The following is a 12508-nucleotide window of genomic DNA, read 5'->3' on the forward strand; positions in this document are numbered from 1 at the left end:
TCTCTACACCAATCTGAAAGGAGGTTGTAGTCAGATGGGTGTCACCCTCTTCTCCCAGGCAAGTAGTGACAGGACAAGAGGGCACAGTCTGAAACTGTGCCAGGGGAAGTTCAGGATACAAATGAGGAGGCATTTCTTTACAGAAAGGGTCATTAGGTGTTGGAATGGGCTGCCCAGGGAGGTGGTGGAGTCACCATCCCTGGAGGTGTTTAAGAAAAGACTGGACATGGCACTTAGTGCAGTGGTCTAGCTGACACGGTGATGTTGGGGCAAAGGTTGGATTCGATGATCCCAGAGGTCTCCAACTAGAGTCGGTTCTGTGATTCTGTAATACTGTATTAGAAGACTTCCCTTCCTCTTATACATTACTTGTCTATTGATACCAGCCCATGGCAGTATTAGCTTTATCGTAATGGACCAGTTAAAACTGGTAAACTGGTCTGCTTCAGCCGCCAGCCTGGAACTCTCTTAGCAAAAAACTCTGCTGCTGGCAATTGTTAACTAAGTCGCATGTTGGAGCAACTCACTGAAGAGCAGGTTAAAATATGAATGTCTAATAAGAATTGTGAGTATCTAATAAGGATTTAGTTTTTTCATCATCCACCAGTGGATTAAATAGTTGCTGTTATCTTGATTGTTTGAAGATGATATTGCTGATCATTCATGCCAGAACAGAAAGCTCGTGGAACATGCTAATGTGCATGTAAATCTGTCTTCATTCCAGGATGCCTGAAAAGCAGCTGGATTCCCTGGCAATTATTTCAATTGAAAAGGTAATTACTGGCCAGGGTACCAAAAATTCATCATTGTTAATGCCATCATTGCCATAAATGGTGTAGGATCACAGGTAAAATAAAATGTTCGTCCCACTCCTTTAAATGTCTTGATCTCTTGAAAAATGAATTTTCGTGATTTGGTAATATTCAGTAATTTGATTGTATGTATTTTCACTAGAGTCTTATTGCATATGTGCAATAAGATATTAAATACCATCTTTCTAGCCACAGAAGTAAACATTTAAGCAGCAGTTTTATGTTATTACACTCATTATTTCCAGCTTTCAACTTCTCTTCCCTGGTTCCCAAATCATTTGCTGACAGGAGCTCTCCCCTTGGGGGATTGACCTGGAAACTAACGCCATAAGGGTGTTTGCAGGCAGAGCAGGTCCTGTGCTGCACAGAGGTGAGAGGGAGCCCCTGGCTGGGGACGGGAGCAAGGACAGAGCTCAGTGCAGCCACCTCAGTGCTGGTGGTGCCACCACGATGTTGGAAACCCCCTTTAGCTTGGGGGAGCCCGTTGCTATCGCAGCCCCTCATGAGTCTCTGCCTGAGCTCCATTTTGGGGTGTAGTTCCCACTTGCTGCGTTGCTGATGCTCCATCTGCAGCAGCACTTTCAAAGTGACTACAAGGCTGTGAATGGAGAAGTTATCACGGGAAATTAATGTGTGTCAATTAGCATGCTGTTACAGGCACGCTGCTTTTCCAGGTGCACACTAACAAACCCTCGGGACTGTTAGCTCCCGTGTAGGCAGCAGGGATGGCTTTTCTGCTTTGAACCATCTGGGTGCCACCAGCCCTCTCTCCCCAGCTCTTGTTTCAAACACCAAGCCCAAATGAGCAATCTGAGGGGAGACACAATAAATCCCCTCCTCTCTGGCCTCGGGTTAGGTGGTGAAGCACTGGGGGAAACACAGTTGATGGGGTGCCTTGTGGGCTGTTGGTAAGATCCTAATCAGGAAGGGCAATTAGATTTATACTGACCTCCCACCACCTGACAGGTTTATTAATTTGTACAATCACAGCTGAAACAAGTGACCGTCAAAAGCTTCTCGAACCTGTAACCAGCAAGCAAACAGTGAGACTCCTCCTGCTCTCACTCTTTGGGTCAGATGTACTAGTCCCTGCATGATGTGGCTAGGGCTGATGTCTTATGTTTCCTTGCCTGGTGTGGGTATTTCTTGAGCCAGTTCGACAGCATCAGTGAGAGAAGGCCGATGCTGGGAGAAGGAGGCAGTTATGTTCATTGGCAGAAAGCCATGGGAGTAAGAAGTGAAGCTTTAAGATATGGAACCTAGTTAGCAGAACACAGTGGTCTGTTTCAGCAGCTACTTGTAAAAAAGTTTAGTCTTTGGCCTTGTAGATAAGAAAGTTGCTAAAGTTGCTGTGTCTGTAATAGTTAAAAAATGCTGTAATGGAAAATCACTGAAGCTCAGTCACAGGCTGACACGTCAGCCCGCTGTAGAGATATAAAAAGTTTGGTTGATTGTAATAAAGAGTCTTCAATCCGCATTTGGAGTCCATGCATCAATACGCCACAGCCTGGTTAGCCAGATTGACAGGTTTTGCCAATCTCTGTTCTGGAGAACAAAGAATCAGCTTAGAAAATGAGTGGGTTTGATTCTTCTTCCACAGCTTTTTCATGAAGTGTCCCAACATGTTGTGGCTCAGTCCCCTTCCATTGTGGGTAAAGGAAGATACTTTTGCTGTGTTGTTCCCACAGAAGCTGTGCCTGGGCTTTTGGGACACTGTTAGACTTGTTCTGTCTTACTGGCGGTGTTAGAGCTGTTGGGGGTGTACAGGGTCCTGCAGCTACAGGCTGCATGTTAGGTAGCTCAAATGTTAGTCTAGTGAGGCTTAAGAATCAGGACTGTCCTCTAATGGAAGAAGAAAAAGAGGCACACTGTGGTTAAAAATGGCTATTATCGGCATGATGGCCCCTCCAGCCTGGTTCTGGAGCTGTGTCTTGATAATGTGGGGACAGTGGGGTACAGTACTGCTGTGGCTGCCACCAGAGCCTGGGTGACCCTCTGGACTCAGGTGAGCACCCAGGTCATGCAAGGACCCTGTGTACAAGGCTTCAGCCTGACATGGTGACATGCATCTGGCTATATCACCCACGTCCTGGAGCATGCACGCGACTGTATTCTTCCTCAGGTCTCTGCTTTGATTTCAGCCTCACCTGCTCCCCCTCTCCGCTCAGCTACAAGCAGCGGCAGCAGGCATGATAGGGTTTGCTCTGCTCCTCTCCACCCACCCCAATCCCATCGAGCTGCTGCTGCAGCTGGTAGGTGGCTGACCCTTACCCAAGAGATACAAGTCCCTCCAGCTGACTGCATGTATGAGCGCAGTACCCATGGTCTGTTCCGGGAAGGAGCCTGGGGGAAAAAAAAACCACAACCCAAAAACCAGTGGATGTAGGCAGAGTCCTGAGGAAGAAGAAGAACAGAGCAAACATCCAGGATATTCCTGTCTCTGTACTACTCTGCCAACCTCACCTGCTTCAGTGTTGGGGTTTCCTGAGTCAGCTATGGTTTCACAGAATTAGTGACCCCAGTGAATTTCAAATAAATACGGCTAGTTCCTCAAAGGGTATCTACAGACCAGGATATACACGAACAAGGCGTTTAGTGACAAATCAGTTGGATTTAGATTGTGAATGTGAGCTGTGCCTCTGAGCTGAGTAGTTGCATTGCAAAGGCCACTGCCTGGGTTCTTGTTTTTGTTCACCTTTGCAGAAAGTGCTTTGCTGGCTTCCTGACTGCTGGAAGGAGAGCCTTCATCATGGTGGTGCCATCCCTCGGGGCTGCAGTAACTGCAGGCGATGAGGGCTGGCAGCAGCAGTGCTCTTGCCTGGTCCTGGGGCTGTGTCAGTTTTGTCCTCAACCCAGGCACACCCTGTCCTTCTGGCCCATTCTCGAGTGTTTCACCACAGGAATGGGGTACTTATTCCATCCTCAGCTGATCTCATCATCAGAGGGTTTATCCTTAACTCTGATCCCACTTATTCTTAAAGCCATCATTGTCATTCTCCCTTGATCATCTCCTTGCACTTCAACCCCAGTTAGGTCTGTATACAGATTTTCCCCAGCATCTCCTACACAAGCTGTGCACCCCCCAGCCCTTTCTATGTTGTGCTTTCTTTGTCACACCTTTCCCACTTTTCTTACTTTTTCCAGAGCTTTCTGACCTGGGTTCTTCAGGTGTGATATAAACCTTATTCATTAGCTTCCTGCTTTGATGACACATCTTTATGTTCAGGCTCTTAGGACAAGAGGAAACAGCCTCAAGTTATGTCAGGGGAGGTCTAGTTTGGATATTAGAAAAAATTTCTTTACCATAAGGGTTGTCAAGCTTTGAAACAGGCTGCCCAGGGAAGTGGTTGAGTCACCATCCCTGGAAGTGTTTAAAAAACGTGTAGATGTGACACTTAGGAAAGAGGTTTAGTGGTGGACTTGGTAGTGTTAGATTAATGGTTGGACTTGACGATCCTAAAGGTCTTTTCTATGAAACCCATTAGTATTTTCTGACAGGAACCTGCATGAAAATTCATATATGATTTTTGTCCGTGTTCTAGCCTAGATGGGCATCTTTCTTCTGCTGAACATCTTTCTTTTGAAGATATCCTCTTCTTCTCACCTTCCTGCCAACGCTATTTTCAGGTTTGGATTTCTAACTTTTCTTGCCTCATAAATTTCTATGACCTCCCCAGCCTCTGCCTAACCTCCCCGTAGAGTGTCACTATCATATTATCATCCTCCTCTGCTTCCAGAAACACGGATACGCTGCAGAAGACAGGTGCTTGATGCACACCATGAAATGAAAGTATAGAAACCGTTTTAGAAAGGATCTTAAGAGAGAGCATCTAACCCATCTCTGAGCCCTGGAGCAGGATCCTATCAACCTAAATAATTCTCTAATAAGTAGTTGTCTAGCCTGTTTTTCTAAGCCACCCAGGATGGAGGATCCACACCTTCCTAGGCAATCAGCTTCACTGTTGTCACTGTTAGAAAATTACCCCAATGTCTAATGCAAGTCTTCTGTGATAGTTTTTCCTATACAGCCCTTGGTTTTGCAGATATATGACTGAGTGTCCTCTGAGAACCTTTATTCTTTTCAGCTTGTCTCATAAGTCTTATTTTCCAGGTCTCTTATTGCTGCAGATTGTGGTGCGAGATTATATGTGGGAAACAGGTGAGTTCAACATAATTCAGTGGGGCTAGTGCAGTCATGTCATTCAGGGAAAATGCTCCAGGCACTTCAATAATTGTCTTAAATGAAAGGGCATGAAATTAAAATCACCAGAGACAGTCACATCCACCCATCTCTGCATCTGCAGAACCATATGTAGTTAAATGGCAGGCTCACCTTGATCTAAGTACCCCAGCCTGCCTGGAGACAGGGCTTTATTCAGTCTGAGGTTTAAGACCAACAAGTAACAAATTTTAATCCTGGACTGGCTGCAGTCAGGAGTTTGACTTCATTATAACGCATCTACTGTGGCATGAGACTATTTCTGAGCTGAAAAAGAAATTCAAGGTGATGATACCCTTCTCCTTTGTCTTCTTGTGATACCAGATTAATGGATGTTGGGGGACCTAGGCTTTATCCAGTGTGATTGCACTAATCCCCATTCTCATAGTGCTGGGGGCTTAGCTTAGAAGAGGTCCCACTGAACTACTCAATATATTTGGAAGTGTCAAAAGACCAGTTCTCTTTTGAAAAGGTTAGTCCCAAATGGGAAAAGCAGATAGTAAGGTGGGAGAGAGAAATAGAAAATCAAAGCAAAAGAGTGAGTGGAAACATCAGCGAGATCTGTGATTTTTCTCTATGAATTTTCTCTATGGAAGTCTTTGGTAGAGTCAGGAATGGCACTTAGCTCATTTGCACATCCGTAGGAAACCTCAGCAGTGAAACCCTCTCTGCTTTTCACCAAACACCTAGCCCTGCCAGGCTCAAAGTGAAACTCCCTCCCCAGCAGACTGGATTTCCCTGCTACATGACACGTCCCCACAGGCAGCCCTTGTCCTGGGCTAGAGCTGCCCTGGGCAGTGGGTTGGACTGGGTGAGCCCTGGAAGGTCCTTGCACCTTGTGTTTGTGATTCATTACCCCTCCATATTTGCGGTCTGCATACCTCTGCTGCGGAGGACTTGTTGTTTGGGTTGCCCTTGTGTCTGGGGGCCAGATGAGCCCAGCACTCCTACTGTGCTACACTGCAAAAAGCCTGCCCGGAGCAATTTCTCACCCAAGGAGCTGATGCTGCAGTTGAGAGGGGACACAAGGCCATTTCAGTTCTTTCTTACTGTCAGAGCAAAAAGTCCCAGAGGACCATGAACTAACTGGCTGTCTCCATTCTGGAGCAGGACAGGAGTATAGAGGATATCTTCAGGGTAGGGAACAGTTTCAGTGAGGCAGCATATCCTGATAAAACCTGCACATGAGGCAGGGAACCTTTGGGCCGATGGCAAGTTGGTCACTGCTGCTTGGTGTTAGCTCATCATGAGATGTCAGGGCATGGAAAACCTGCTATAACATTACCTAAGCTGTGACCAGGCTGTCTCATAGTGACATCGATGCTTTCTCCTTGCTGGCTGGTTTAATTTAAAGCCCTGAGGTATAATAGAAGACTTTCTTATCAACTTCCAAGAGTTTTATATCTAAACCCACACCCTGGAGCACCCGCTTTGCAACTCTGACATATTCAGCCCCAGGAACCCTTGACTGAGCCTGCTCCAAGGTGCGCACTGGCAGTCCTTTTGCAAACAGAAGCTGCACACCAGCTCGGAAAGGAAGCTCACTGTTTTGCCATCGTCTGCTTTGCTGCTGAACTCGGGGCATGAGAGTTCCTGACTGTCTGATAGGATGGGAGATGTGAAACCAGCCAGCAAAAAGTCAGCCACGAGGAAAATTCCCAGCTGGCCCTTGCTACACTTTGCTTCTTTGGACCTAATGGTGAGAGCACAACAGGGCTGTTCAAATGGTTTCTTCTCCGTCATTCATATGTATGGCAGAGGCTGAATGTTGTTCAAACAAAGTCTGCACCAGAGACATACCTGGTAGACCCCAGGGAAGCCAGTCTTTCCCCACAGGCTGCATACTCTAGACGGGGGAAAGACAAACAGCATTACTCATGCGGAGGAAAAGGTGGAACTTGTGCTTTAAATGAAAAAAGTAACCCTGGCGCTACTGCTCTGTAGTATCTATATTATTCAGAGCACTTCCGCAACCACCACTTCCCCAAAACACCCTGTTTCTTTCCAGTTTATAAAGCCCTTGTGGCACACAGTGCTGTGTTCAGTAAGACGTGGCAGCTCTCTCCTCTTACATCCCATCACCATGAAATTGTCCCTTGGCCTCATCTTCTTCCTGACTTTCCTGGACCCAGGTGAGTTTTCTGCTGGGACTTGTGGGGCTGCAAGACATGGAAGTGGTCTGGGAACGGGTGCTCCGCACATAGGGCCATTCTTGCTGTCCAAGCCATAGGAACCTCTCATCTGGGAAGTTTTGCACCTCAGATGGATGATCTGTCTCAGGGAATTTTGCTATAGGCCAACATGCAGATGAAGGTGTAGACATTTACAATGCAAATTGGCTGTCTAAGCTGCCATGGTGGTCACTGGTGATATAGCCGAGATAGTCATGGAGGTGATTCAAGTTACTCTGAGGCAGACAGACCTTTGGTCGGTTGAATCGATCTCCAGCTACCATTTAGCACAAACTTAGGGCCTCATTTGTTTTGCTTATGCCCAGGGTTGTGTGACATTTTAGACGTTATACGTCACCTCAGCTGTCCTTCAGTTCTACCCTAGAAGAGCACTGGTGTCTTAGAGGTCTTGCGTCATATCTGCCACCCCATGTAGATGTCACAGCCACTGCAAGGTGCCTTAGATGGCACCTTGGTTTAGGGAACTGACACATGCCCTGGACCTCCTAGTCTACATGCTGGACTCTTGGGTCTCCATGAGTGTGTGTCAGGGAAGATGTGCTATTTGTCGTCTGTTGATAAACACTTTATTCCTTTCCAAGTGTCTCCTGCTGACTGCCTGATATTCTGGTCTGCTTAAGATGTTCCAGCAGGCAGTTGGTAAAGTGCTTTCCCCTAATGCCTACAAAGAGATATGCCATTCCCCAGTTTATACATAACACAGTCAACATCTGCTGGCAGCCTTTTGATCCCCAGACCTTTGGGTGCCCCTGTTCACTGCAAAGAGAGGATGCAGGGCCTAGAAATCCAGGGACACTTGAATACCTGCCAGGATGGAGGGGTTTGTGGGGATGCTTTCCTCAGCAACCCCAGGAAAACCAAGCAGACTTCATTGCATAGGAGACAAGAGAAGCTGGCTGGGTATTGGTGGTTAAAATGTAAAATTCTATCCCCAAATGTCTTTCCCTCATATGCCCAAATTCAAGTTCAAACTAGAATAAATAATAATAGAAATAATGAAAAAGAGCCCACAAATTGAGCAATGAAATGGAAAATAAGGGAAGAGGAATGTGAAAAGTGCTGATCAAATGCTGAAGTGAAACATCAAGGAAAGGGGAAGTGAGATCTCTCATAACCATTACCCAGGAATGCATCCTCCTTCTTTCCCCAGGGACCTCCCTTCAGTGTGAGGTTTGTCACAGCATAGGAAAAAGCTGCTCTGGCCCCATGAAAACCTGTACTGATGGTGAAGATACCTGCGGCATCATTCTGCATGAGGTCTTGATAGGTAGGTGAGACATTCACTACGGCTGTGTGCAAGAGCGGCTTTCAGAGCGGGGCTGGGGGACAGGTCTCTCTCCCCACCTCTGTCACTGGCCTTATGGTGAGTCCTCGGATAAGCTATTCATTTTCCTCCTCACTGACAGAGGACCAAGAGATCAGGAAGGTCCAGGATGGGTAAAGCTCTCTATTCTTCTATCTCAATCACCAATTTCCTGTTGGGAGGGCTTGATTCTTAGTTGTGGAGGGGAGGACCTAGGCGATATACTGGGAGGAAACATTCTGGCTAAGGTGAGTATTTGGGTTGAGAGGTTGGACCGTGATGGACACAAGGCTGCTGGCATCTAGCACTGAGGGTGCACTGGCCATAAGTGGAGAGAGAAACTAACCTGCATCTGACTCCCTTCCTCAAGTGGGGAAGGGGACACCAGGCAGCCAGGTAGCACCACCAGGGCTGAGCTGTCACCATGTCCCCGTGGTTGATAAGCCAAAGCTAGTGCTGAGCACTGACACAACTGCACACTTGGTTGTTAGTGGCACAGACTTGGTTATCACCCAGCTTCAGTGATGTGACCGTTGGCTTTTAAACTGGAGGTTGGCTTATATCCTACCAGCTTTGGTGCTGGCAGCTCCAGTGCCTATCTTCCTTCTGCTTGTGGAAAGCCACTCTTCATCCTTGAAGGGTTGGAGGGTCCTCAGTAGACTTAATGTAACTGTTCTGCTCCCCATTACACATTTTGGATTTGGCTGATGGGGAAGACTAGACTTGCCTGTGTCAGGATGCTTGTGGCTATGATAGACCATGACATTTGTGAACTGTGCATGAAGAAGTGCGGGCTATGGGTCAAAGGCATGTGGGTCACCCCAGAACTTCTGTGGCCGGGGCATCCTGGCTAAGGTGGACATCTGCAACAAGGCCAGCTGGCTGTGAGGAGACGTGCTCTCCTGCCTTTAAGCACAACATGAAGGAGAAATTCCTCACTAGTGTCTCAGATGTGATGGCACACTTGTTCCTCTGAGGGGATCACCGGTGCTGCTTTTTGGGAGGCTCTGCCATCCCCAGACGCCTCTCAGGCCCCAGAATGGCTGCTTAGCAGTTGCTACTGTAGGAGCTACTGGGAGGGGAAGGGAGCTACCTTGTAGTTAATGACTTGGTGCTGCCTTCCATTTCATTACAGGGGGAATAGCAATCCCTTCGACCATCAAGTCCTGCCTGCCGTCCAACATTTGCCTTCTTGGCCCTGTCACCATGAACTACGGGAAGGTAAAAGCAAGGAGCCACTTGGCTTGCTGCACAGGCGATGACTGTCAAACAATCTCTGTCTCACGTAAGCTTTCTTCTTCGTTATACTCCGTCCTCTCTCTCTCTGCCCTGTCCCAAGGTGAGGCTTCCAGGCTAAGCCATCAACTGGCTCATTCCTCTTGTCCTCTCACTAAAACCATTACAGCCCATCTCTTTCCTTCCAGTGCCACCAGAGGACAACGTGCCCAATGGATATCAGTGTCCTGCCTGCTACAGCGTGGACTCCTTTCAGTGCGCTAACGAAATTGTAAACTGCACTGGAGCAGAAACCCAGTGTGTTGACCTTGCTGGGTTAATGCATTCTGGTAACTGTCTTTTATTTAGGGCTGTCGTTCATTTTTTTGATTAAATGGGTGAAACCAGTCTAAGATGAAGAATTATAGAGAAATAAAGATGGGTAAAAGGTGTGAATGAAAAAAAGAGGAAGAGACGCAGAACTAAATGGAACAGGCTTAAAGCTGATAAAAGAGCAGGAGTGTTTTTTTTCTTCCTCCTTCCCCAGCATGCACAGATAACTGTTGGGATTCCTCATCGCATGGCATAACTGAGGCCAAGAGCAGAACTAGAGTCCTGAAGCAATCTGATATATGGGCAGGTAATAAATATGACCAAGGCCCTGAACCTGCTGACCCTAGCTAGGATGTGTGAGGATGAAACTGGATCTAAGCCAGTTGCCTACTTAGTGGAAGTTCAGATGAAACTAATACAGAACCATTGGCTTTCTCATGAGGTGATGCTGGCCACTGGGGACAAGATACCATTTGTTTTAGTGGTACCCCTGCTCCTGGAGAGCTGGGGATAGGTACCTCCCCATGAATGCTGCAGCTGAGCCTTTGGGGTATCCAAAGATCTTCCCTATGAAGGAACTCCAGGCTTTGAATGGCCAAGGTCGTCCGCAGCATGTATCACTCTCTTTCAGAAATCTTTTTCCCACCTCAAGAGCTGTAATGAGAGAGAGGAAAGTAGACAGCAAGCCCCCCGGTCAATCCCTTTTCCTCCCTTGCCACAAGTAAAAGGCTTCCATGTTTCATGGCATTCCAATCCATACTCCAGCAGGCAGGAAAAATAATGTGGAAATGAAGGGCAGCAGCACCTACTGTAGAAACAGACTGGAAAAAAAATATCTTGTATATGGGTATGGACGAAGTTTCTCTGAGTTGGTATCATTGCTAGGTGACGATATGATGCCTGAAGGTCTTTGCCATACACTTTATAGATGTGTTATCCCAACCTTGAATTAGATGGTGTTTCACAGAGACAACATGAAGGAAAACAAGTGTTTTCTTAGTCACAGCAATGGAAATAGAGTGATGCAACTAATTCAGTGTACCACTGAAATAAAAAATGCTCCTAACTTGTCTTGACTTGATTGATTGGCCACTGTAAATAGAAGAGACTTGTGCATTGTGATTAGCTCTGCAGAGGAAGCAATGGTGTAGGGGAGCAAAGGAAGGTGAGGAGCTAATGAAGTGCTCTTTATACGTTATTTGTATTTGAGATAAAAACATCCACCAGAATATTTGAGGCCTCCATAGCCTGTGCAGCAGAGAAACATGAGCAGTTTGAGCAAAAAGCAAGCAATGGGAGCAAGAATATCTGAATGGGGAGGTAGGCACCCAGCACCTTCTCAGGTCTCCTTCTCAGGCAGATGTTCCAGCGTTGGTAAAAGATAAATTCAGGTTTCAGGCTCTCCATCAGCGGGCATGTGAGCAGAGTTTCACTGTTGGTTTAGCTAGATTTTGTAAGGTCGTAGAGAATGGACTTATCTGAATAAATGACTCGGTCTGTAATATCTTTGAGATTTCTCACTGTCATGCCAAATTTGGCTGAGACATAGTCATCCAGTTCAAATGTCTTGGGAGGATCAGAGAGAGAAGGAGACAATGAGCACCTGGAGTATTGTCACACAGGCCTGGTTTCTTTAGGAATCTAGGCAAGGTTTGAACAGAAGAATCTTTAAATGCAAGAAAGCAAACTACTTAAAAGCTTTTCAATTTTTAATTTTAAAATGTTTAGATTAAAAAAAAAAGTAATCTTTATTCAGCAGAAAGAAAGAAAGTAAAGATAAACCCTAAACCATTTGTATTTCAAGTCAACCAAGGTGACCTTGCTGCTTCTTGAAATTTGTTCAGGGGATGGGAACAGACAGGAATGGTCTGGTGGGTTTGGACGCAGCTGGACGTAAAGAATGGGCTGTTCTTGGAGTGGAAATGGGACCTCATTGGCCAGGGAAGGAACAACTATGGAGACTGGTTCTGCAGACAAATGGCATGTACTTCTTGTCTTCTGTAGGTGGACTGTCTCTGAAAGCTGCCATGAAGGGTTGCACCACCATTTCTGAATGCAATATTGTAGGAGATGGAAAAAACAATCTGGGGATGATGAACATAAAGTTAAGGCGTTTCCAATGTAAACAAGCTTCTGTTCTGGCCAGAGTGACTTCTGGCTTTGCCCCTCCAGATACTCTCTTCGTCCCTGTCCTGTCAGGATTCATCTTGGAGAAGGTAATTTTCTGACTCTCACGAGTTCTGGGTTAAGCAAAGCCCACAACAAACTCCAGTAGTGGTTTGCACCGAGTCCTGTTTGCTGTGGCTTCTGTGTGGGGAGTTCGGTTTTGGCGTAGCTCTTCTTCTTTCATAATTTCACAGAATAAAAAGACAGTAATTACACTTCTTTTGTTTCCTCATTGACTTGATCTGATTTAAAGCTTCATATGTTCAAG

At 46.4% G+C, this 12508-nt stretch overlaps 1 protein-coding gene across 1 annotated transcript; it reads left to right on the top strand.

The window, feature by feature from the left end:
* The first annotated feature begins 7114 nt into the window (after window positions 1-7114).
* Window positions 7115-12302, top strand: LOC104167904 (phospholipase A2 inhibitor subunit gamma B-like). The gene is made up of 5 exons (XM_009708301.1): window positions 7115-7163; window positions 8374-8490; window positions 9662-9811; window positions 9951-10091; window positions 12079-12302. The coding sequence occupies exons 1-5, from the start codon at window positions 7115-7117 to the stop codon at window positions 12300-12302; spliced, it is 681 nt and encodes a 226-aa protein (XP_009706603.1).
* The last annotated feature ends 206 nt before the right edge of the window (window positions 12303-12508 follow it).

This window comes from Cariama cristata, unplaced genomic scaffold, assembly GCF_000690535.1.
Source record: "Cariama cristata isolate BGI_N322 unplaced genomic scaffold, ASM69053v1 scaffold8699, whole genome shotgun sequence".
NCBI classification, from domain to species: Eukaryota; Metazoa; Chordata; class Aves; order Cariamiformes; family Cariamidae; genus Cariama; species Cariama cristata.